This window comes from Urocitellus parryii, chromosome 11, assembly GCF_045843805.1.
Source record: "Urocitellus parryii isolate mUroPar1 chromosome 11, mUroPar1.hap1, whole genome shotgun sequence".
In the NCBI taxonomy this organism is placed as follows: Eukaryota; Metazoa; Chordata; class Mammalia; order Rodentia; family Sciuridae; genus Urocitellus; species Urocitellus parryii.
This window is the reverse complement of record NC_135541.1, coordinates 30,642,198-30,668,752: the sequence shown is the minus strand read 5'-3', so window position 1 is coordinate 30,668,752 and position 26,555 is coordinate 30,642,198. Positions and strand designations below refer to the sequence as shown.

At 45.5% G+C, this 26,555-nt stretch overlaps 1 protein-coding gene across 3 annotated transcripts in view; it reads left to right on the top strand.

The window, feature by feature from the left end:
- The window catches only part of Mknk1 (MAPK interacting serine/threonine kinase 1), a 42,506-nt gene extending 16,346 nt beyond the window's left edge, over positions 1-26,160 (top strand). For 2 of the 3 annotated variants that reach the window (XM_026397798.2, XM_026397797.2), the window contains 11 exons: positions 1,862-1,963; positions 4,086-4,183; positions 7,003-7,082; positions 8,636-8,709; positions 12,704-12,808; positions 16,202-16,257; positions 19,591-19,686; positions 21,321-21,515; positions 22,122-22,286; positions 23,560-23,603; positions 24,761-26,160. In XM_026397798.2, coding sequence (XP_026253583.2) covers positions 1,864-1,963; positions 4,086-4,183; positions 7,003-7,082; positions 8,636-8,709; positions 12,704-12,808; positions 16,202-16,257; positions 19,591-19,686; positions 21,321-21,515; positions 22,122-22,286; positions 23,560-23,603; positions 24,761-25,007 — 1,260 coding nt within the window. In that variant the 5' untranslated portion in view covers positions 1,862-1,863 and the 3' untranslated portion in view covers positions 25,008-26,160. The remainder of the gene's footprint in view (positions 1-1,861; positions 1,964-4,085; positions 4,184-7,002; positions 7,083-8,635; positions 8,710-12,703; positions 12,809-16,201; positions 16,258-19,590; positions 19,687-21,320; positions 21,516-22,121; positions 22,287-23,559; positions 23,604-24,760) is intronic. The other variant, XM_026397799.2, reaches the window with a different exon arrangement.
- Positions 26,161-26,555: the final 395 nt, after the last annotated feature.

Below are 26,555 nucleotides of genomic sequence, written 5' to 3'. Positions count from 1 at the left end.
GGCTGTTTTGCTTGTCAGCAGATTCCCCATAGAAGTAGGGAGGGGTGGGGGGAGGTGAACCCAAAATTCGTCCACTCTATACCTGGCTTACAGAGCTGATGAGACAATAGATGGGACCAGAGTTGACCCTGGAGTGCTTGCAAGGTCAGGGCCACTCCTTGGTCTGTTGCCCCATGGTCAGAGCCCACTCCTTGAGCTCCTGAAGATGAGTGACCCTGCATTTTATTACTATGCCATTTCTCATATATTTTTTCCTTCAAATTTCCCTTGGTGAGGATAGGTGTCCTAGTACCAGTGTTTAATTCTTTGAATTCATACAGCATTGCTGTCCCCAGATAAAGCTTGTGCTTGAAGCTATTGATGGAACAGTATTTTGAGATCCTCTGTATTTGAGATCCCTTTATCTGTGTGTTTATCTGTTCTGTATTCTAAAGGTAGAATTTAAAATACGCCGTCATCAGATTCCAAAGATAGAAGGAAGCAAGCACCTAACCCGAGCTGTCAGACACTTGGCTGCTTAACCGTGCTTTCTGGATAACACTGTTGAAAGTGCATTCCGTGTGCCTCTCCTAATGTACTTGCCTCTGAGAACAGCACATAGACGGGCATCAGCACTAATCAATCTTCCAGGCAGACTTGCCATTTCTTTGATTCGTGTTCAGCAGATCCTTGGAGAAGGGAGAAGGCCTTTCCCTTCAGCAGGCAAAAAGCCAGCTTCCATTTTAAAATCTCTGAGAAAAAAAAAAATCCAACAACCCAGGGCCTGTGTTTATTGAAGGCTGGTCTAAAGTCCCTCACACCGTGTGCCCCATCAGCACTGGAGTGCGTCTATTTCAGAAGGATGTAGAGGCTTAATCACCCTGGTGGGGATTTAGACCCAGAGACTTCAGAGAAATCTTATTATTTCTAACTGCAGGCGAAGAGTATTAAGGCTCCACTCTGGATCAGGGGCATGACATGTTCTATAAGTAATTTATCTTTAACAGGGGAAGGCCCCTTACTAGAGTGTCCCAGAGACAGAACTGTGATTGGACACTGGCTCATGGTTCCTTCTTTTCTCTTTCCCTGCCTCATTCTCCTGCTGCTCCTTTCTGTCCTGACCCTTTCCTGCCCAATCTGTCCAGTTTCTGTATGCCTCAGTGCATCCTCCCTTTAACATGGGAGCCAGGTGCCTTCCAGGAAGAGAGTAATGGTTTTGCAATAAGTAACCTCATCTAGCAGCATGGTGTAGACCTATCAACTGCAGGTTCTAAGTAGGCCCTTTCTGCACCCTTTCTGAGGAAAGAGCTCTGGATGCTCTGAGCTCCACAAGCACTCAAGTCTGTACTCTTGGACTTGAAAGAATTTGGGGTGTATTCTCAGTCTCCTGCCAGCCCTCTTGTTACCTTCCCAGAGTCCCCTAGAATGGCTTTCACCACAACCCTGTGCAAATCCTCTGATTTCATCTGCACCGGCTCCTGCTCCCACCCCCATTCTTGCCTAGTCCTGGTGCTGAGGCCTGAGAGTGTCACAGGTGGGGCTCTGCTTATGGATTCTTTGTTCTATTGTGGACTATGGTTTGACTGGTAGCAGATCTAAATCCATGTGCTAATGAACTTGGTTAAAGTAGGCCCCTGCTATCCTCTTCTAATCCAGCCTGCCTACCTGAGTTCCTTTCCACAGTTAATGATCTCTTATAATGGTTTTGCCTTTAGTTTTGCCTCCCGGGTTAAAACAAATCAATAGTCCTCACAGATATTTAAAAACCCATCAGCGTAAAGCTCACGGGTCACCCCACCCACTACCTTGTTTATCCTTTCAGGTAAACTTATAGCTTGATCAGTACAGTGCTGTTTATCTCACTCCTCCTCTTGTCTCCCAGAGATGGGCAGCAGTGAACCCCTTCCCATCGCAGACAGTGACAAGAGGAAGAAGAAGAAGCGGAAGGCCCGGGCCACTGATTCCCTGCCAGGAAAGTTTGAAGGTTGGTCCCACAGCCCTCCTAGATGTGGGTCTGTATTTTCCCAAGCAGGGGATGAGCATCCCAGTGCTTCTAGGTACAGATCTTGGTGCCAGCCCTGGTCATCTGTGTGATGGGAGAAGACAGGGGTGGGTGGTTTACATGAAGGGGTGACAGAATGAACAGGGTGGAAAAGCTCTCAGATGATGCACAGTACTCCCCTGAACAGTCCAAGCACCCATCAGTGGGCAAAAAGACCAGTCTATCAGAGCTGTACATGGAGTGAGATTGCATTGTGTGTCCCAGCAGTGTCCCTGCCCCCAGCAGTTCCTGATAGGGCTACTGAGAGGTAGAATAACCATGTAAGAAGAAGCAAGAATCACCAAGGACCATGGCTGTAGATGACACTGCAGGCTTCTCTAAATGGAGAATTTGACTCCTACAAAGTGTAGCTACCCGGCTAGGTTCAGTGGCTCATGCTTTTAATTCCAGTTGCTCTGGAGGCTGAGGCGGGGGGATCACAAGTTTGAGGCCAGCCTCAGCAATTTAGTGAGATAAAAAGGGCTGGGGGTATAATTTAGTGGTAGAGCCTCCCTGGGTTCAGTCTGCAGTATTCCAAGAAAAAAAAAAAAAGAGTATAGCTACCTTTGCTGCATGTGTGTGACTCCCTTTTAAAGAATACATGTTGTGTTTAGGGGACATGATGTTGGGTCATCAGAAATTTGGGGCACTCTATGTGCAAAACACTAGGATCATAGCTGATGCTATTATCCCTGGGCATGGGGGAAGCAGATCACTGCTAAGGACTGAAAGAAAGGATCAGTAGCTGCTCTTCAACTATATTTCTTTCATTGTGAGACCTGAAGTAGCTTCCCCTCATGGGCCCTCTTCCCAGCCTTTCAAACACACCAGCAAGTTGATTGTTTTGTACAGTGATTCTGATAACAAGCACTTTATGAGTCAGGAACATTGAATTCCAACCACCTGACATGCTATCAAATGTAAAGGGCTAATGCTGAAGTGTGCACCATGAGAGAAGCATGTCACCTAAAATACTTACACACAGCAGTGTGCTGTCTGTTCCTACAAAGAAGTACTTAGTGCAAGGGTTTGCCTGCCCTTTGCTTCTAGGGTTTTAGAATAGGCCTTTTGCTCTTTCAATAAGCACAGAGAGTTTTTCCTATTATTTAAGGATAGCCTCTGCAGTGACATACTTCTCATGACTAAGAGCCATAAGATCTCCTGTCATGGTTTAAAGTCTTCTGCTCAGTCTTGGTTGCCTCAAGAGAAAAGAGCTGGGGAGTAGAACCAAGGGAGGATGAGATCAGCCAGGCAAGGGCTATGCTGGAGACACAGAGAACTTGTGCTATTTTGTGAGCTTGGGCAGGTCACTAACATTCTTTCAACTCAGGCCTATTACTCTGTTACAACCACTGACTCGATAACTAAAAACTCAAGGCATAATTTGCAACCTCCTACTGTCTCTGATTTCCTGTGGATGACTTCTAAAAATTTCTCAAAAACCTTCAGTGACCTCCATTGTATGTGGTATAAATCGGAACTGTGTTTTAGTCTTCTTTGTATCACCAGTGCTTAGCACAGAGCTTGGTACATAATAGATGCTCAGCAAATGAGTAAATTCAAGAATGATGTTAATTCAAATCACACCCCTTCTATGAGGATCCCCAGGTTCCCCAAGAAGATCTCCTTGTCCTGTCCCACCCACCCCCCTTTTTTTCTAACTAGTCCCTCTATGTCAGTACTCACAGCACCTGGTTTTGAGGCTGCTTGTGTATGTGTCTCTCTCCCCTACTGGACTGTGACCCTTAGAGGGGAGGGACTCTATTTTATTCCTCACTCTGCCCTGCTGTGCTGTCTGACACACAGTAGGTGCTCAGGAAGTAGTGCTGAATTGAAACCCTTTCTCTGATCTCATCCCTAAAATGAGAAACAGGATGCCTTGTATGTGGTCTTGTTGAGAAACTGAGCTCAGAAAGCCACGTGTCTTTCCTGTCAGTGAGTTCTAAAGAGACATGGTGTGCCTGGGTGGTCAGATCCAGAGACCTAGTGATGGAAGATCTTCTTCTCATCTTTGTTTGCAGAGGGTGACTCATTGTGTTATTCCTCTTATTCATTTCACCCCTAGATATGTACAAGCTGACCTCTGAATTGCTTGGAGAGGGAGCCTATGCCAAAGTTCAAGGTGCCGTGAGCCTGCAGACTGGCAAAGAGTATGCTGTCAAAGTGAGTGTCTCATCTGGATGCCAGGCTTTATTTTGCAAATATTCATTCCCAGTTTGTCCTAAACCAAATAAATTTTATATTCTGTAATATGGTGGCTCAGTAAGAACTTGGGTTCCAAAGCTAAACTTACTGGATTCAAATCTTGATTTTTCTACTTACTTGGTTAAATTTTCTAACGTTCCTGTCCTCCAGTTTCCCTATCTGTATAATGGGTGTAATAATAGAATATATAGAGAGAATTGTTGTGAGGATTAAATAAGTTAATAAGCATAAAGTGCTTAGAACAATAAGTAGCCACTTATTGTTCTAAGCACTTGAAGCTCAAAGTCAGCTTCAAGGAGTGGACCAACAGTTTTAAAATTGCCCTGCCTGACTCTGTTTTGACAAACTATTACTATTTGACATTGGGCAAGTCATAGAATCTTCTTAAGCCTCATTTTCTACATCTCTAAAATGAAGGTGACGATTCCTGCCCTTTCTTTCACATGGGGTGATTATGAAGATAAAAGTTGAAATGAACTGATAGAGGTAGAAACACTTTACAAACTGCTATACAAGTAATATACATTATCATGATAATGAAGATTAAAACTAAAATGACCAGAGCACTCAGCTTTAATTAGCTTCATGACCTTGGAGTGGCTCATTCACTGCTCTGTGCTCTGGCCATTCAGTGTGGAAGAAGAGATGGTGGTAGAACAGTGGTTCTCAAAGTCAGGTCCCTGGGCCAACAGCATAGTGAGCACTGAGGGCTTGTTAGAAATGCATGTAATCTGTACCTACCCCACATCTGCTCAATCAGAACTAGGGGTGGCCCTAGCAATGTGAATATCAATAAGCCATCCAGGTGACTTGGATCCTCACTGCAGTCTGAGAACCCTGGTGGAGGGCATGTTGAAATTGCATTGTATGTCAGAGCACTAGAGGGCTAACACAGAGAGCCGGGTTTCTCTGTACAGGAGATGGCCTGAGTCTCTTTTCACCAGTTTCCCCAGGTGGTTGTAAGACCCACTGTTGGAGGATCACTAAGCAAGAGAAAAGGTCTTATGAAAGCCAAGGGAGCAATTCAAGCTGATTTCCAGGCAGCGATCTGAGCCACTGTGTCTCAGTGCTGCCCCCTGTCCACAGCCCTGGCAAACCTACTCCTGAAAGAAAGGCGTTCTGTTTTCACCAACTCTCTGCGGTCCCAAGCTGTGAATTGGGAAGAACACTTCTGCTGAGCCACAGTCCTTCTTGCTGGGATGTTGTTTCAACCTGGCAGCAAGTGAGCTACCTCCTTTCCTTTTTGGAAATAAATTGGTATAAATTACAAGTAATTTAAAAAATTACGCAGGTGATAAAAACTACAAATGTAAATCGATCTGTACATCCATGGATGACAGATCTATTTCTTCCAAGTTGGGTCACAGGATAAAAACTTGGCCCTAGCTCCATGTACCCCTGACAACTTTGGACAGCTTGGTAGGTCTTTTTCAGCAGCTCTGTTCATGTCATATGTCTTTCTACTCTCTAAAAGCTCCTTAGAGATGGGCAACTTCTCCCAACAGAGCTCTGCAAGACTTTATTTATGACAACTTTCCTTACAGGCATTCTTCTGATGAACCTCAGAGTCGGAATAGAATGTCCAAATAGTCTGCTTCAAATTTCCTCTAAGACTCCCCAAATAGTTGTCCATGTTTGGCTCCCCATCTCCACAATGGCCAGAGCCCATTCCCTCCTCCAAGAAAATTATGCTGTTGCTGAAAGCTTGCCTGCTGGAAAGTTCTTCCTGACTTGGACCTAAACTGCTTGGTGAATGAGACTGAATAGCTTGAAGTCAAATAGCTCCTGTTCCCAGTACTGTACCTCACTGACTGCTCAGAAAATGGACCCACAGCTGGTTTACTGACTGATGTGGGCTTATTTAGAAAATTACAATCGGTCATAGATGTTTGTGCTACAACATATTGGAGACATTTGAAGTGTTGTGCCCAGCAGTGTTAAAGGAAGGAGTAGGACATCATCGTCTTAGCTGTGAGGCAGGGCAAGGCTCTGCAGAAAATTTGCCTGCAGGTTCCTTTTGGGTCCACAGGGTTGTGGATAGACTTCTCAGAGCTAGTCTCCACATAAACCACGTGCTACTCTGTGGGCTCACGAATTGCTGCTGTTAGCATTTGGCAAGTATCTTCAGGTAGAGAAGAGAGGAAGCAACCCACAATTTCATAGGTGAGAAGGAGCTCTAGGAGCTGGAAGAAGCTACCTAGGCTAGGAGCAGGTGTGGGATAGTGAGGGTTTTGGGATCAGCTCTTTGGGATCATCTTCCTACCTTTTGATATTACTGTAAGGGTTACCCAAGATTAAGTCTATATATCACTTAACATAGGGTCCGATAAAGAGCAGGTTCTCAGAAGAGAAAGTGCTGACCTCTGCCTGGCATTGAGCAGGCACTAGAGGCTTTAGTTCCTCCTCACCCTCCCCTCTTCCAGCTCTAGAAGTTTCCTCTGTAGACAATGTCACTCCTCAAAAGGCAGAAAGCTACCCTTCAGGACAGGGAGCCAAGTAGAGGTAGCTCTGTCTTTCTGGCTGCCTCAGTTTTTGCTGGGCAGCTGGGGGCAGCAGCTTTCCTTACTATCGTGTGTGGCCAGAGTCAAATAGGCTCAGCTGGGCTGGAAGCCCTCAGGCCAGTCTGCCACAGTGCCCATGTCGCCTCAGCCTACTCTAGACTTCCACTGGAAACTGAATTTGGACTGTGTTTGGCCTTGCATTCCCCAGGGAGCTCCTGCTGAGGGGCTGTTTTGAAGTCAGGTGGGTGTATGTGATAGATTTTATTCTTCCCACAGATCATCGAAAAACAAGCAGGGCACAGTCGGAGCCGGGTATTCCGAGAGGTGGAGACACTCTACCAGTGTCAAGGAAACAAGTGAGTATTGTGCGGGGGTGGGGGACACTCACTGCTTTTCTGGGAGACATTTGGCCACCAAAAAGGAGGTTACTTCACACCATCTCCTGACCCTAGCACTTCGCTCCCACTCCTTCCCCACACTGCAAGTAAAACTCCTTCCATCTTTCTTGGGGAGAGAGGGAAGGAAGGAGGGAGGAGAAGCGGCAGTAACCACCCTCCAAGAAGCCATCTTCTCTTTAGGTGAAATGCTGTAAATCTCGCCTGTTAAGGTAAGTTAGAATTCTGAACCAGTGTCTAGTTGGGGGTGATGTTTGGAGGGAGATGATGTTTCATTTCTTCCAAGTTTCTGTGGAAGCTAGGCTGCTGAGTGTTGCCTGGTAGAAATCTTTAGGGCTGCCTAAATACCAAGATGAGAACAATGAAGATGTTAAGAATATTTGCTGCTGTTCTCGGTTCCTAGTAAACCACCAACAGCAGGTGCCAGAGCCAGCTCCGAACCTCCTGGCCTGATAACTGGGCCATGGTAACCTCCAGCCCCATCTCAGGCTGCCGCAAATGAGTGGCCCTCCCACTGTGGCTTTAAATCAGGGTCACCTCCAAGACTGGCTTCCCCCTCTCTCCCTCCATGGCAGGGTCAGCAGGGAGCCAGTGGCCTGGTATTGATGGCTTTGTCATTAAGCTTGGAGGACAGGGGCTGCTGTTGATTTAACTCCAGGCACTGCCTCTACAATCTTCTTTCAAATTAGGCCATTTTGGCCATCTTATTTGGACGCCTGCACACTAGTAAAAGCCTCGTGTCTCCCAAAGTGGTCGGCATTTTTTATGAGGGACAGATTTTTATTTTCAGCCCTGCAGCTTCTTAGTTCAGCATTAGAGACTCCACTTGGTTTATTTCATTCTTTCAAAGAAAAAAAAAACCCAACACCTCCAATATCCAGGCTGGTGGCTTCCCTACTGAGTTACAAGACGACCTTGTTGGCAGAGCACCGCATACTCAGGCAGACAGAGAGTGCTCACCGGGGAAGGCCACAAGTGCTACAGTGGCCAGGAACGCGGCCGTTTCATTAAGCAGCGCTTAGCAGTTAGGGTCTAGCGGTGCCCACGTTAGGCCCCAAGTCTATTTGACAGATGTTTCCATTTTCTCCAGGCAATGTAAATACTGCCCCGTGATTTATGGGCAAGAGGGAGGGCAAGTAATTATTTGCTGCTTGCCTCCAGGACACACACCTACTATTCAGTGTTATTAGCCGCAATTGCTTCCAGTCGGCTGCAGATTTTATTCAGTTTAATGTGACCGGGACTTTTTTATAACTCTACCTAGTGGGTTTTAGGGTTGGGGTTTGACAGCACAGACTTGGCGAAAACACCAGAGACTAAACATTATGGAAAGATAAGGTGACCTGAATCTTGCTAACACCATTGGCTGCTCCTCAAACATGGGTCTTTAATAAGCATTCTGATTTCAAGTTGATTTCTGCCCCACTACAGGGTGTTGTATATTTTTTTATTTGTATATTTGTAAGTGGACTTTAATATATAATACAACCTCCCCCAATTTTTTCCTATTTAAGGAACATTTTGGAGCTGATTGAGTTCTTTGAAGATGACTCGAGATTTTATTTGGTCTTTGAGAAACTGCAAGGAGGTACTTCCTGTTGAGTATGTGTTTGGACTTCGGATTAAGACCCAGGGTGGTGATCATCCATCATGAATCCCAGAGACTTCTAAAACGAGTCAAGCTAATAAAAAGGATGAAGGACTTAAAAACTGCCCTTGATTTGGGAGAAGGGAAGCCGGAGGGAAGGATGATAATTAGCATTTTGCAGAGCTTAGAATGTCACCTGTGTGGGCATTCTATAAATGCTTTTTCATTATAATAGGAGTCATATATAGATACATTTAGTGATCAATTTATCAATCCCTGTTTTGACATATTCACTATTTAACTAAATTAATTATGGGGTGGAAGCACTAGCTTACATTGTGAAGTCTGAAAAGGCTAAGCAGAGGAGAAGAGGGCCCATTGTTTAGGACACAGACCTGTGACAGAAGGGAGGCCAAGAAAGTTCCATTCTTCAGACAGGAGGATGCCATCTTGCCCCCACCACACTGCTGTCGCCCACACACATATCACTGGGCTGTGTGTTTAAGTGCTTTTCTGACATAATGAAGGGAATAGAGAAGCCCTTTCCCTCCCTATCCCTCACCCCGACCCTAGGACACACTTGCAAGGTGAATATAGAGCTGAGTGGAGGGACACATGGAGAGCCTTGGTGGTCAAGGGAGCACACTTTAGAAATGAACAAAGCTAAACTTAAGTCTAGCTCTGTTACTTACCAGCCCTGTGTCCTTGGGCAAGTCCCTTAACCATTTCTCATCTGTAAAACAGGGATATTGGTAGCACATATCTCAGTAGGTTACCGTGAAGATTAAATGAGATAGTTCATGAGAAACATTTAGCACTGTGCTGGGCAGGTACTAAGGGCACAGTGAATGTTAATTCTCGATATTAAAACAACTGAGCGCACTGGGGATGTCTTAGAAATATGGAGAGTATTACTTTCTGCCTTCCATTTTAACAAATTTAGAAACGAGACTCACTACAGCACTAGTTTTCTGAAAATATTTTCTAGCATGTTGGGCTCCTTTGACTGTTAAATCTGGCAGGTGAAAGATCTTTGGCAGTTCCTCCCCATTTTTTTCATCCCTTCCCCAAACCAAAAAAAAAAAAAAGTAAGCACAGACCATTTTTTTAATTGATTTTATTTTTTAAATACATGCCAGCAGAATGCATTATAATTCTTATTACACATATAGAGAACAATTTTTATATGTCTGTAAATAAAGTATGTTGACAGAAATTCATGTCATGTCTTCATACATGTACTTTGGATAATGATGTCTATCACATTTCACCATCATTGCTAATCCCCTGCCCCCTGTCTTCCCCTCCCACCCCTCTGCTCTATCTAGAGTTCATCTGTTCCTCCTATGCTCCCCTTCCCTATACCACTATGAGTTAGTCACCTTATATCAGAGAAAACATTTGGCATTTGTCTTTTTGAGATTGGCTAACATCACTTAGCATTATCTTCTCCAACTCCATCCATTTACCTGCAAATGCCATGATTTTATTCTCTTTTATTGCTGAGTAATATTCCATTGTGTATATATGCCACATTTTTTTATCCATATCCATTCTTCTACTGAAGGGCTTCTGGGTTGGTTCCACAGTTTAGCTATTGTGAATTGCGCTGCTATAAACATTGATGTGGCTGTGTCCCTGTAGTATGCTGTTTTTAAGTCCTTTGGGTATAGACCGAGGAGAGGGATAGCTAGGCCAAATGGTGGTTCCATTCCCAGTTTTCCAAGGAATCTCCATACTGCTTTCCATACTGGCTGCACCAATTTTCATACTAGCAATGTATGAAATTGCCAACATCCTTGCCAACACTCATTGTTGTTTATATTCTCAATAGCTGCCATTTTGACTGGAGTTAGATGATATCTTAGAGTAGTTTCGATATGCATTTCTCTAATTGCTAGAGATGTTGAACATTTTTTCATATATTTATCAATTGATTGTATAACCTCTTTTGAGAAGTGTCTGTTCAGGTCCTTGGCCCATTTATTGGGTTATTTGGGTTTTTTGTTTGTTTGTTTGTTTTTTGTTTTTGTTTTTTTGGTGCTTAGCTTTTTTAGTTCTTTATATACCCTAGAGATTAGTGCTCTATCTGATGCTGAGGGGTAAAAATTTGCTCCCAAGATGTAGGCTCTCTATTCACCTCACAGACTGTTTCTTTTGCTGAGAAGAAACTTTTTAGTTTGAGTCTATCCCATTTATTGATTTGGATTTTAATTCTTGCACTATAGGAGTCTTTTTAAGGAAGTTGGGGCCTAGTCCCACATGATGGAGATTAGGGTTTACTTTTTCTTCTATTAGACACAGAGTCTCTGGTTTAATTCCTACTTTGAGTTGAGTTTTGTGCATGGTGAAAGATAGGGGTTTAATTTCATTTTGTTGCATATGGATTTCCAGTTTTCCCAGCACCATTTGTTGAAGAGGCTATCTTTTCTCCAATGCATGTTTTTGGCGCCTTTGTCTAATATAAGATAATTGTAATTTTGTGGGTTAGTTTCGGTGTCCTCTATTCTGTACCATTGGTCTACCAGTCTGTTTTGGTGCCAATACCATGCTGTTTTTGTTACTATTGCTCTGTAGTATGGTTTAAGATCTGGTATAGTGATGCCACCTGCTTCACTCTTCCTGCTAAGGATTGCTTTAGCTATTCTGGGTCTTTTATTTTTCGAGATGAATTTCATGATTGCTTTTTCTATTTCTATGAGGAATGTCATTGGGATTTTGATTGGAATTGCATTAAATCTGTATGATGCTTCTGGTAGTATGGTCATTTTGATAATATTAATTCTGCCTATCCAAGAGCAAGGTAGATCTTTCTATCTTCTGAGGTCTTCTTTGATTTCTTTCTTTAGGGTTCTGTAGTTTTCATTGTATAGATCTTTCACCTCTTGTTAAGTTGATTCCCAAGGTTTTGGTTTTTTTGTTTTTTTGAGGCTATTGTAAAAGGGGTAGTTTTCCTCATTTCCCTCTCAGAGGATTTGTCACTGATATACAGAAATGCCTTTTATTTATGAGAAGCACAGAGCATTTTTAGGACACAGAAATGACACCTTCAGCTCAGAAGTACTGGCTTCCAGTAGTTTGTATAGACCACATGAAACCAAGCTGTATGTTCATGCCTGTGTCTGTCCCCATCACACACCAGGACTTGAATTATGTATATGGAATGTTGGAGGCAGCTGGGCTCCTCTGTAGCCATATCACTTAGAAGAACATTCTCCTGAGGCCAGACCTAGAGAGTAAAGAGGGTTTGGTTGGCTCAGGGCAGTCCATCCCCCTAGGAGTTGGACCTCAGGTCCCGTTAGGGGAAGTCTGCTCTGAATCTAGCTCTGAGGCTCAATTCCTGTGCCTAAATCCTGTCTCCACCACTGACAAGCATGTGATCTTTGGAAAGTGGCTTAACCATTTTTGGCATCGGGTTCCCCATCTATAAAGTGGGGATAATTATACTACCTATTTAATACAATTGTAATGAAGACGAGATAATTTCTTTAAAGAGCATTATATGGTGCTTGGCACATAGTAACTACTCAATAAATGTTAACTATTGCCAATAAAATGAATAACAACAAAAGGGAAAGTTCAGAAGGTAAAGCAGTTCCTCCCACAAACTTTTCAAGACCTTTACATATGTAGTGAGGTGTGGCACTTCCATCAGAAGAATTGTGCACTTGTTTGGATCTGAGCTCAGATGCAAAGAAGCAAATGTCTCTAAGGCCCTCTCAGCCCCACGTGCATTCATTTGTTTCTTTTGATTCCAGAAGCCAAATTAGCCTCCATGGCATTAATATTTTTTGCCATATGAATGATTGTTCTCTGCACATAGGACTTCCTCACAAACAGGCACAGAAGGTAGCAGTCAAGTTTTGTTCAGCAGATATATTCTTGTCCCTCCCCTATGCCAGGCACCATACTTGGAGCTGGACCTTTGGCAATGAAGGTCAATGAATAAGTCTATGTTCACAAAGCCGTTCTTCTCTTACCCTCTGCAACCCAGGCTCCATCCTAGCCCACATCCAGAAGCGGAAGCACTTCAATGAGCGAGAAGCCAGCCGAGTGGTGCGGGATGTTGCTGCTGCCCTCGACTTCCTGCATACCAAAGGTGATCCATGTCTTCGCCTGGGTGGGTAGGGTGGGCTGGCCAGCTCTGGATACCAAGGAAGAGGGGACAGGCCTGGCTGGGGGCTTGTCCAGGAGATGGCACAGCTGTCAGGCAGCTGGAGATTTGGTCACGCTCACCCTCTGGAAGGGGAGGTGGGGACACTACAACCTGCTCCGAGGCTTCCACCGTGGGTAATGGGGAGATGGTGAAGCTGTTAAGCAGGATAGGCCTACAGGAGGGAGGGAAAGAATGAATCTGACAGTGAACAAGGTGTGCGTGCACGTGTGTACATGTACCCGGGTGCCTGGTGCTCCCTTTTTGATGGAGAACATAAAACTCACATGTGATACCACCATTCTCATACGAAATTTTAGTGTCATTCCTTTCAGTGTTTTAAAGTTCATTTCTGACTTCAAATAGGACATATGTGGTTGTATGTCTCTTGTTCATAGTAAATTTAAAAATACATTTTGTATTTATATGAAAGTTTGTGATATCTGTCGAACATTGCAGTGGTGACTAATGGGTTGCTATTGTTTGAATTACATTTCACTTGCAATCCCTTTCCTAAGACTAATAATTTAAGTACTTTTGTAGTGAATGAAATCTTTTTGCAAATTAAGCATTTTGACTTTTCCATAAATCTGTTGGACTATTACATACTTTTTAAAAATTTTACCCAAAAGCAGTACCATGGAAAAACCGAGTTCTGGCTTCACCTCTCTTCAGCTGTGTGCTCTCTGTGTCAATGCCTGCCACATAGAGTCATGGGAGAATTTGGAGAAATGAGAACATCATCTACAGTAGTTAACACTTGTTATGTGCTAGGGACTATTCTAAGCCGTGTGTGTGTGTGTGTGTGTGTGTGTGTGTGTGTGTGTGTGTATGAATTCCTTTATGCCATTGTGTGCCTTTTCTGTATGTATTGTGTGTTTATAGAATAAAGAGAGCATAGTTCCTGGCACACATTAGTTCTTCCTTAGATGTTGTTCCTTCCACTTTCATCTCCCAACAGGCAAAAAGCACTGTTATTCCTAATATTGATTCCCTTAAAGCATTCTTCCAGGTGGGTTGTGGAGGTGGAGCAAATAACACGTGACTTAGCTCCACTCCCTTCGTGACTGTGACTCCTGGCCAGCCACACTGATAGTGAGTGTTGAGGACCAACTATAGGCATGCTGTGCACACATCCCAGGCTGATGTGGCAGGTGTATGAGAGGTTCAGGTTCATTGAATCCATCTGGTTTCCTCCAGTGGCTGAAAGAGATCTGCAAACTGACAGTGTTCACATTGGAGCCCTAACTCACACCTGGGATGAAAATTCCTAGAAGGGGGTGTCTCTATTTTCCACAGCATGATGAATCGCAGCAGTTCTGTTTTTGAAAGCTGGGATGCATGTAGGTAACACCTGCCTGACAAAGATTTACAATTGCTCCCCAAGCTGCCTCTGTAGATTGCAAAACTGGGTCATGCTTTTTACAAGAGCCAAACCTTGGAGGAGGGGTCTAGGCGGTTTTATTATTTATTTATTTATTTATTTACAAGAATGCACTATGGGGGACGGAGGCTGGTGATGTCTCAGGAGTTCTGAAGTGCTTGTTAACATCTAGCTGGCCAGCTGCCCATGTGACCAGAAGTTGGAGGGGATGAAAAACGATTTCCAGCTGAACTTGGCTGTTTTCTAAATAACTTCACGCTGGGAAGATGAATTGGGCAAGAATGGGTAGCCCTGAAACAAGTTTTATACTTTTAAATACTGGACACACTGCAGCTTAACCTCTGGGAAATGAACTGGAGCTGCTCTATGGCTGGTGCGCTCACACAGGCAGGCCCATTATGACAGCCTGGCTCTCTGCATTCTCAGGCCGGGGGACGAGTGGGCCATGGGTACCTATTTGGAAACTAAGGCTCTGTGTGCGGCTCATGATCCTTCTGTGGGAGCACTTGCTGTAATGGAAAATATCCTTCACTTTTAGTGCAGTGAGCAGTAGCCCGACTCAATTTGTGCAGGCTGGGCTGAGTTGCTCTGGGTTCTCATTCAATTAAGTGACTGATGAAGTTACTTAGCTTGCTAGTTACTCTGCTTTTTCTTCTTAGTGAAGTGCCTCAGGTGGGCTGGGCCTTTGCCTATAGTAGGAAGTGGGAAGGCTGCCCACGCAGCTGATCATTGCTGGTGACTAAGGCAAGGTCTGCTTTTCTGCTTTCTCCACCACCTCAAGATCCTCCGCTGCTCTCCAGGACTTAGAAGTAGACTTTTGCTCAACTTTTCAGACCTGTCCCTGTGCTGTGGGTGCTGCAGAACAAAGGAGGAGGGACAGGTTTCTCTGTCCTCCGCCAGGACACCCCAGACCAATTTGTCAATGCTTTGTCCATCCGTCTATCCGTCCTTCCTTCCTTCCTTCCTTCCTTCCTTCCTTCCCTCCATTTCTCCCCTTCTCCCTTCCTCCCTCTCTTCCTTCTTCCCTCTTTCACTTCCCCCCTTCCTTCCTCCCTTCTCTCAGGTGCCTTCTTGGCCAGGTCAGCAGCTTGTTTGTTTGTTTGTTTGTTTTGGGGGTGGTTTTTGCTGGGGATTAAACCTAGGGGCCCTTAACCATTGAGCTACATCCTTAGCCCTTTATTTTTTATTTTGAAACAGGATCTTTTAAGCTGCTTAGGGCTTTGCTAAGTCGTTGAGGCTGGCCTTCTGCCTCAGCCTCCCAAGTTGCTGGGATTATAAGCATGTGCCACCATACCTGGCAAGGCAGCAGCTTCCCTCTAGGGGTAAGCTCCTACTTGAAGCCCTCTGCAGATCTGGCCAAAATGCAGGGTGTCATCTCTGAAGTACAGCACCCTGTGGCCAAAACTGTCCTTGAAGAGTAGACGAGAAGAAAGTTAGACGGAATTGAGGTTGTCTAACACTTGGTCCTCCAAACATTCAGGGAATCATGTTGAAGGAATCTTTTTTTTTTTTTTTAAATCAGCTTCACAAGAAGAAATGAGGTAGAGCAGTCTAAGCCTCCTGAGATGTTCTTAAACAAGGCACTAATTATTTCTGCATTGCTGTTCCAAGCACTGCCGTCTGCAGAGCTCTCTGCTCTGCTTTGTGTTAGGCTGCACAATAAGAATTTCTGGTTGTCACTGCAGTGCTGAAAGGTAGGCTGGCTGGGATTCATTTAGCTCTTCTTATCCCTGCCAGACTTCTAAAGCCACTGCTTCAAAAGAACTTGCAGAATCAACTGTGCTTTTGGTTTGTGTCTCTGGTTACTTCTGCCTCCTGCAGCTCGTTGGTTTTTTAATGTACCATAATTGGGAATTAATCTGCGAACAACAGCATTTGGAAAAAATTAATTGTGTGTGGAATGTTTGATAATTATGTGCATATGTTAACTATTTCCTTGCTGCTTGTCATTTCAGGCATTGCTCACCGCGATCTGAAGCCAGAAAATATATTGTGTGAATCTCCAGAAAAGGTACTTAAGGCCTGATTTGGATGTACAACTTATCCTGGTCAAGCAAGCACCCTGCTCTCCATATAGATTGTTGGTAGTATTCTTGGCCTCAGGTACCAACTTCAGCTGATTGCCATGGACATGTGAGAGTGTTGGACCCAGTATGTAATGTTTCAACATTCCAAGTATAGCCCTTGTCTCTTTTTTCTCTTTGTCATCTATGATTGGCTTAAGCCTACAAACTTGTAAAATATATGAGACCTGCATAAAATTAATGCTTTCTAGTCCAACACATCTACTGTTAGAGCAGTTGTGAGTCAGAAATGACTCAATCTTACATGGGTACACCTCTGCCCATAAGTGATATTTGTATGTAGGCTAGACTGTATCCACCACTAGAAGCAATAATTAGGAAGCAAGTTCTTTAAAAGGATTTCTATTTCCATTTTTATTTCCAAGGTTCCCATTAAAAAGAAAATATTTATTCTTGCTTTTAAATAAATGCAACTAATTTAAACATGGCCTAAATTCCATCTACTAATAAACGAAAGTGTTTGTATTTTTATAAGAACCATACATTTGACAAATTCTACACCTTTTAGGAGAGGTTTAGGCCCTGGTAGTGTTGGCAGCCCACATTCATAGCTTTGTGTGTGTGCATGCATGAGCAGATGCAAGAGCAACATGCCTTGGTGTGGGTGAAGCTGTGGCTCATCCATAGGAATGGCTGTGAGTGAACGTGCCTTCGATGTACAATTTTTGTATCAGCTCTAGTAAGATCTTATGACTTCCTGTCAGTTATTCTGTCCTAGAACTTTTTAATTTATCATTTTTATGGTTGTTAATAATAATTATCAATTAACATTTCTCAAGTGCTTACACTATGCCAGGCACTTTGGCTTATTTAGTATTATAAAGTATCTTGAAGAGATACTTTTATCATATTTATTTTATGGATGAGGAAACTAAAGCTCAGAGAGTTAAGAAACTTAAAATTATTCAGGTGATATGTAGAAGAGCTAGATTAAAATAAGGTACTGATCCCAGCACTCACCGGTGTTCCGAACTACCCATTATTGCCTCTGACTTACAAGGAACATCTTTTATTTCATCTGCTCTTCATGGCACAGATTTGCTGCCCTTTTTTGTAATTAGAAAAACTAAAATTAAGAGAAGCTAATTATCAAAGGACATAAGAAAGTGAAAAGACAGCCTACAGAATGGGAGGAAATATTTGCAAATTATACATCTGCTAGGGATTTAATATCCAAAATACATGTAGAATTCCTAAAACTCAACAACAAAAAGACAGACAACCCAATTTTAAAATGACCAAAGGATTTGAACAGAGATTTTCCAAAAGAGATACAAATGGCTAACAAGCAATGAAAAGATGTTTAACATCCTTAATCGTTAGGGAATTGCAAATCAAACCACAAGGAGACACCACTGTTGCCAATCTAAGATGACTATAATTTTTGTAATGGAAAAATAACAAGGGGGGGCAGGAGTTGTGGCTCAGTGGTAGAGCACTTGCCTGGCATGCGTGAGGCCCTGGGTTCGATCCTCAGCACCGCATATAAATAAATAAAATAAGATCCATTTAAAGAAAAATAACAAGAGTTGGTGAGGATCTGGAGAAATCATAGAACTCTTGTACATTATTGGTGAAAATGTTAAATGTGTATTTCCTCAATTAGCTGAATATTGAAAGCCATATGAGTCAGGTATGGTGGTGCACACCAGTAATCCCAGCTACTGGGGGGCTGAGGTGGGAGGATTGCAAGTTCTAGGCCAATCTAAGCAATTAAGACCCTGTCTCAAAATTTTAAATAAGGGCTAAGAAAGTAGCTCAGTGGTACAGCATCCCTGAGGTCAATCTCCAATGCCAAAAAAAAAGAAAAGAAAAGAAAAAAATATACCATATGACTCAAGAATTCAAGGCAGAGACTTAAACAGATACTTATATACTGATGTGCATTACAGTGTTATTCAAGTAGCCACAAGGTGAAAACAACCCATGTATCCATCAACAGATGAATGGATAAACAAAAAGTAGTGTATACATACAGTGGAACAATATTTAGCCCCAAATCAGAGTGAAGTTCTGATACATCCTACTACATGGACAAACCTTGAAAACATTATGCTGATTGGAAGAAGCCAAGCACACAAGGACAGATACTGTATGCTTCCACTTACATGAAATCTCTGAAATAGGGAAGTTAATAAAGGCACAAAGCAGGTTAGAAGTCAGGTGCACACTTTTAATCCCAGCACTTAGGGGGTTGAGGCAGGAAGATCACAAGTTCGAGACCAAACTGGACAACTTGTCTCAAAAAAGGGCTGGGGTTGTAACTTGGTGGCAGAGCACCTCTGGGTTCAATCCCTAGTATTGGGGGGAAAAAAGAAAAGAATCACTTGGGATTGGGGGTGAGCAGAAATGGGAAGTTAATGCTAGAGTAGAGTTTCTAGGAAGGTTTTAGAAACAGATGGTGATGGTGACACAACATAGATGTAATTAATGCCACTGAGTCATGCGTTTAAGAATGGCTAAAATAACATGTTTTTATTTCACCACAAGTTTTTTAAAAAAGACTAAGTGAAAAAGAAAAGAGAGAATGAAAGAAAGAGGCAGGCAAAAAGGGATGTGAGGAAGGAGAGAAAAAGTTGAGAGCCTCTCGGCAGGTGAACGGAGGAGCTGCATTCACCAGTGATTTCACCTCACCCCCTGTGCGGTCCTCCTCCTGCACTGCCAGGCCATCTATCGTGTGCTGTAGACACAGGTCACCCTCTTGTCCCAGGTACAGTATCTGCTTCTGGTGCAGCTGGCTGCTGAGTTGATGCCACCATGGTGACCATGCATCATACTTTTCCTAGGACTTTATGTGCTTAACTGAGAAAGACCACGAAAGCAAGCCAGGATAGGTCAGCCACCCTAAGCCACCTAAGATGGACAAGGGTTTTACTCCAAGCTCTTCTGACCTCCACTGAATGGGCTTCAAGGGGACTGTCTTTAGAGATACATGAACTTCTCTGGCTTCTCTCCTGCTACCTATGCCATTGTTTGCCAGCAAGAGTTCCTTTTTATTATTCTGAGTGCCATCTGACATCATAGAGTTCACTCATTTTTGGGGGGAAATAAGAAGGGAGCATGGGGAAGAGCACATCTTGGACAAAACCCTAAGGTGACTGACTCCTGGTTAACCCAAGCAGAGTAAATATGACGTGATAGACAGAGCCAAGCTGTAGTGCGACAGCTGTACAAGCCATGTGTCCATGTGGTCATGCTGGTCTCCTCATGCCCTCTGGCTTCTTAGATCTGTGATCTCTGGTTTCTTTTTTCCTTTGCAGGTATCTCCGGTGAAAATCTGTGACTTTGACTTGGGCAGTGGGGTGAAACTGAACAATTCCTGCACACCCATAACCACACCAGAGCTGACCACCCCTGTACGTATGGCCGGGTGCCCTGTTCCCTTCCTGCTGGGCACTGTGCTTGTGGAGAGTGCCTGATTCAAATTTGTGGCATCCAGAACAGAGAGCTAAAGAAGGAAAATCAAATGTCTGTAGCCTTTCCAGGCCTGATTTGTTAGCTTCCAAGCCTGCCCCCAACACAGTTGTTAATGAAACCGACATTGATTGGAGTTTTAGTTTGGGGTGGGCCCTCTCTATTAAGGTAGAAACAGATTGTCTCTATAAATACAGGCTGTGACTCTTGTCCCAGGTGAAAACAAACACTATTCACATGTTGCACATGTAAAGTGAATGGTTCCAAGTTCCATTCTCTCTGCTGAAGTCCGCAAATCCTCCTTGTGGTGGAGGATGGGAGCTGTCTTCCCCTCCCCCCTCACCCCCCACGGAGGAAAGCCAATAGCCTCTGTGGCGGGAACTGTGAGGTTCCAGGCCATATGCATGTAGGATTGCTTGGCCGAATTATCCGGTTGCTTCTCCCACTTCACATTTCATGCCCAGATGGAAGCTGCTTCTTCCTAAGACATATCTTGTACATGTTTGATGCACTATAATTAGGATGACTCTTTTGAGACTTGCATGCTTCATAAGTGAATTTTCCTAATAGCCTTTTTTTATAAGACATGCCTTTAAATATGCCTATATCATTCTTATGCTAAGCAACATTATTAGTAATGTTTCTGTATTAGCTTTTAACACACGGGGCTACCTTGTTCTCAAAGTCATTAACGCTAATTGCCAATAACAAAGAAAATATCCTTTCTCAAGTGCACTTACCATCTTCTAATCAAATTAGTTTTGTGGGATGGGAGTGGGGGCTGCTTCTCAGTGAGCCTGAAATAATGAAGTGGGGAGCAAAAAGAATATTTTATTTTTCTCAGCAGTTTCTACGCAAGGGTGGGAGGGAGGAGTCCTGGATCCTGGTCCTGGGTCCGCCACTGCTGAGCTCCTTGACCTATCCTGGGCCTTGCCTTTCCCATCTATAAATGGGAGGGGCAAGGAAATTGAACTTGTCATCAGACTAGCTTTGATGATCTCTTAATTCTAAATCCTTATGCTTCCTTGCTCTGAGTTAGCTGGGAAACTGGACAAGAATCACTTTAAGAAATCCTTGCTGGATGGAGCCATAGATCTCCCTTCCTGCATTTAATTGGAGAATTGAGGCAGGGAGAGGCTCCTGGGAGTTTTTGACCAAGGCCTTTGCCCACTGGAGAGGAACCAAAAAAGATAAGAAGTAGGCTTGGATCTGGTCATGTGGACCACAGGGCAGTGTGGCTCAGTTTAAGCTTCTCTGAGTGCCTTGATGATACCAGCTGAGCCCTCTGATTTTCCTGACAAGCTCCTGCTGTCACTCCATCCTTCCATCCTCTTTTTTTTTTTTTAATTATTTTTAGTTGTCAATGAACCTGTATTTTTAAAATTTATTTATATGTGATGCTGAGATTCTAACCCAGTGCCTCACACATGCTAGGCAAGCACTCCACCACGGAGCCCAACCCCAGCCCTTCCATCCTCTTACTCAAGTTACGTTCGATATTTTGCCATCCTCTCTCCCTAAAACTCATTCCCTCTCTTCTCTACCATCTCCCTCTCCCCAACCCTGGTCCTCACAGTGCGGCTCTGCAGAGTACATGGCCCCTGAGGTGGTGGAGGTCTTCAGAGACGAGGCCACTTTCTATGACAAGCGCTGTGACCTATGGAGCCTTGGCGTGGTCCTCTATATCATGCTGAGTGGCTACCCGCCGTTTGTAGGTCACTGCGGGACTGACTGTGGCTGGGACCGGGGAGAAGTGTGCAGGGTTTGCCAGGTGAGTGTAACCAGGGCCACAGCACATGCCCACCTGGGGCTCAGTAGGCTGAGATTGTTCCTGATCTGGAAGGGGTTCATAGTGCCCTTCTGTCAGGGCAGCCAGGGGGTGAAATAGTCAGGCACTCAGCCCAGCTAGGAGTTTGGGGGGTTTGCTGGAGACATCATACCTGAGCAGACTCTGAAAGGATGAGTCTTGCCCATGGGAAGAAGGTCAAGAAATATGAGAAGGAAGACCAGCACAGGCAAAGCCCTGAAGCAACCGCGGGGAGGAGTATGAGGTTAATGAAGGTGGGAGAGGAGACCTGGGAGGTCACCCGGGCCCATTTCACAGAGCACTCTCTCTGAAGGGCTGAGAATTGGGACTTTGTTATACAGGTGATATTCCCCACTCGTCATACCTCTAGCCATCTCGGTGGCTGAGGGCATTCCATATTGTTTGGTGATTTAGGGGAGAGTGGGGGTCTAGGAAGGGGCCCTGTCTGTGGCATCCCCCAGCCATGAGCAGCAGCTGACGCTGAGATCAGTTAGAGCCAAGATGATTGTGAGCTACCCATCCTGCCCATGCCCTGGTCCTGTGGCCTCAGGAGGAATCTTCTTTACCTAGAACAAGCTATTTGAGAGCATCCAGGAAGGCAAATATGAGTTTCCCGACAAGGACTGGGCTCACATCTCCAGTGAGGCCAAAGACCTCATCTCTAAGCTTCTGGTTCGAGATGCAAAGCAGAGACTCAGTGCCGCCCAAGTTCTGCAACACCCATGGGTGCAAGGGGTGAGTGACTTCAGGGCAGGGTGGTATTTCACCTCTCCAGGCCATGGCACACAGCAGCTTGGCCATGAAGAAGCTCTCATGCCAGCTAGTGAAGACCCCCAGCCCAAATGATTGCCCCCAGCTGAAATGAGGTGGTATAGCAGCTTCAGTGGCTTCAATGCACAGTGAACCCACTCCTCCTTACCCACCAGCCCAGCCCTTGACACAGTATAGACTTGGCTCTAACCTTAGCCATAGACTAAATCCCAATACAGCTCTCTGGGGGACTAGGCCATGCCTCCCACTATTGGCAGAAGCACCCAGACCAGAAGCAACTTGATATTGTCATTCAGGGCCTGCAGTACCATCCTCTTGTACAAAAACACCACTGGTTGAGAAGCAAGACCTTGCTGTCCTGAAGCTTGTGTGGCTGCCCTGAAGACTGTATGCTTCTCCTCATGGCCTGGGGCTCTGGGGGCTGGGGCTGGGAAGGCAAATGGTGTTTTCCCTATGCTCAGGATCCACGTCTTCACTAGAAAGCATTTTTTTAAAATCCCCGTTGGTTAGTCACAATACCTGACTTCCACTCTGAGGAGTCTGTCGAACCCTCTTGCTAGTTACTGTGTCTCGTTGATCTACCAGGCCCTAGCTGGCCTCAGTCACCCTGCCAGTGGAAAGAGGCAAGTGTTGCCTGCTCATGTCACAGAGGAGGATCAATCCAAGAGTGGCTCAGGGCCTAATTTCCAGCCACCCAAGAGTGAACCCCTATAGGGCTGAGGCTATAGCTCAGTTGGTAGAGTGTCAGCCTTGCATGCAGAAGGCCCTGGGTTCGATCCCCAGCCCACACATACAAAAAAAGAGTGAACACCTACCGTGTGCTAGAGAGGAGCCCAACCTGTCCCCATGGTCTAGTGGAGAAAGGGACAGTGTGAGGAATACTTGGGAAAAGTGCTAGAGGCACAAAGGGACAAGACCCCACCTCTGCTGGGACTAAGACGGGGAGGTGTTGGGCAACAGGGACTGCTTCAGGGGGGAAATGACCCTTGAGCCAGGTCTCAGGGGGCAGTGAAGACTTTGCCAGGGGAAGAAGGCTGTCCTTGCAGAGGCGGCTGTGACTTCAGAGTGCACCCTTATGTTCTCTCCTCTGAAGGTCTGGCCCTGCACTTAAGCAGTGACAAGTCCCTGTGCTGGGCTGAGAGCCTGTAGTTACCTGCCCACTCTGTGCTGGCTTGGGTGGGACAGCTCTTGGAAAGAGGGAGCAGTGCTTACCCACAATCTGTCCTTCCCATTCTAGCAAGCTCCAGAAAAGGGACTCCCCACGCCGCAAGTCCTCCAGAGGTAAATGCTCCCACACACCCAGTGCCCATCTCTCCTCCACCTGGACTTTACTTCAAGCCCTCAGCCATGCTGGGATGGAAGTGGGGGATAGGAAACCCATCCCCAGGCTCAGGTGCTCTTCTCAGTCCCCTCCTCTCTCCCTCTCCCTCCATTATAGAGCTGTCTGTCTCCGCACTTCTTTCACCTAGATTGCTTCATTTGTCCCCTAGCACCTTTAAGTCCCTCCTTGCTTTGTTTGCAGGAAAAATCCTGTTCTGCATACCCACTTGAACCTAACCGGAAGTCACTGTTCACAGTCCACAGACAGATCTGATCTGTGGGTTATTTCTACCAGGTGTCCTTTTGCTCTTGATGAAAGTAGCAGAAGTGAGGGGCATTGCAAGGCAGAGGGACCGGCTGTCACATATACTACTAGACAGTAGTGATAATGGCTTCCATGTCAAACAGCCCAGGTCTACCATGCACAGTAACCATGGGCTGTTTGACTGTACAACCTTTGAACAACTAGGTATATTCCCAGTGAGCTCTACCCCAGCAGGCAGGGACTAAGCTATGTGGGAAACCCTTCAGGTAGCCACTCTCATGGCCAATTTTTAGGAGTTACTCAGGGAAGTATTCCCCTGCATGGGCTCGATTCACTTGCCCCAAGATGCTGTTGCCCAGCTAGGTCCCTCCCTGTTTCTGTGGAGTTGTCTCCAGATGCCTTCAGGTGCTAAACCTCATGAGGGTCCCCTTTAAATGATTTATTCAACAACCCAAAGTGCCCATCACAGGCTTGCCCTGAGCTGGGTTGTGGGAAAACACATCATGAGGCAGTCCCTGCTCCAGGAACCCCTGACCTTCCAGGGAGGGGGATGGGTGGCTTTAGTGCACTGTGTGTGGCCCGGCCTCCAGAAGAGCTGTGTGCAGAGAGGCTCAGAGCAGGGAACGTTGAGGCGTTTGCTCTGACCGTCCAGTCCCAGGACTATTTGAGGCTCAAAGTCCATTCTAGCCTCAGTCAAACCCAGGAGAGAACTACTCAGAGAGTCGCCCCTGCAGTTCAGAAAAATCTGGCAGGAGTATCAACCCAGTGTTGAGTAGGCATGTCGCAGAGCTGACCTGGTTAACCCCAAGTCCTGTCCCCCTCTTCTCTCTCTCTCCCCCAATGCCCCCCGCAGGAACAGCAGCACTATGGACCTGACCCTCTTTGCAGCTGAGGCCATTGCCCTTAACCGCCAGCTGTCTCAGCATGAGGAGAATGAACTGGTCGAAGAGCCAGAGGTGCTGGTGGAGGGCCTTTGCTCCATGAAACTCTCTCCTCCCTCCAAGTCTCGCCTGGCCCGCCGGAGGGCCCTGGCCCATGCTGGCCGCAGTGGAGACACAGGACTGTGCCCAACAACCTGCCCAACAACCACAGGACTCTGAAAGGTTCCAGCCACACCTCGTAGGCCTTGACCTGCCCAGGTATTGCCCCTGGAAATCCGTGAGGCCAGTGTCTGCAGAGCAGGCAGAGAGGCCTGTTTGGGGGCTCCAATCAGGCTTTTTCCACTTACAAAGGCCCTGCAGGGCCCCCCCAATGCCCCCCTCCCCATTTCCCCAGAGTCCTTGAGGAAAAAGCTTTTTCCAAAGGGGTTGTCTTTGAAAAGGAAAGCAATCACTTGTCACTTTGCATAATCGCCTGCAGCTGGGACATCTCTGCTGGACTCCACCTGCTCACCGGCCTGCAGACCCCAGATCCAGTCTGCTCTGTGACTGGGCTGTGCTGCTGGGGCTGCAGCCTGCAGGGAACCAGCTTGGAGCAGGAAGCCAAAGCGTCAGTTGACAGAGGCTGCCAACACACTTGACTCTCCCCCTCTGCACTGCCACCCTCCTCTGGCAGTCCTTCACCTTCCTCTGTCCTCCGGATGTCCTCTTTGCCTGTCTTCTCCCTTGGCTGAGCAAAGCCACCCCCTCAATTCAGGAAGGGCAGAGAGAGCCTTCCTCTTTCAGGAGGCCAGATCAGTCTTCCAGTGTGCAGCGCAGAGAAGCACATAATCTTTCTTTGCCGTGACCGAAATGTGTTCCTCATTTATCATCCTCTTCCTTGTTTGTGATTGCTGCTAAAGTCAGTATTATTTCATTTTTTAAAATGGGATTTTTAACCATGCTGTTCCAGTCCACATGGAACTTTAAACTCTCACTGCAAGCCCAGGGATTTCTAGAGTGGGATGTCCGTGGACTTGGGTTTTAATCAGTTGTGTCCTATGGTTCTAACTGGTTTTAAGCTGTTACTAGGATGAGCACCTTAGAGATAGTATCAGTGTCTTCTGCTGCTGTATCCCCCGAGTCATGTATGAAGCATGGCACAGATTTGGGGCAGTTAGACGGAGCTCTGTGCCTAAGTGAGAATGGCAGGCCACCCCACTGCCCTGGTCTGCGTCATGTGGTGCCTGATGCCCGGGAGCATGAAGATGCAGCCAGTGTCAGATAAGCTTTTGAGTTACATAAATAGGTTGCATATGTCAGATGTTTACACAACACCACGACTATGATGCTATCACACATTGTGCTTGTTTTAATAAAACTATTTTAAATTTGAGCTGTGGCCCGCTTGGTGGTTCTTTCTACCCCTGCATCAGTGATGCAGACCTGAGGCTGAGCCCAGCCAGATGGGCAGAAGGCACCCTTGTCAGGACCCCCAAATATAACACTATGTTTGATCTGAAAAATAAGGGGAAAGAGACATTGCTTTCCATTTCTTTAGATGAGGAAATGAGATTCATCAAACGCCTATCAGTCACTTCTACTGGGACCCAGAGATGAGTCAGAGGCTGTCAGTACTCCTTAGAGCCTCCCCACAGTGAGGGTGAAACAGTGTCCACAGCCATCACACTAGCAGATCTCAAAAGAACTTTAGTCGATGTCCCTGAACCCACCCCACCCACGGGCACAAATTGCCTTAGCATTACTGAGCCTTTGTTGAGGACCTGTTTG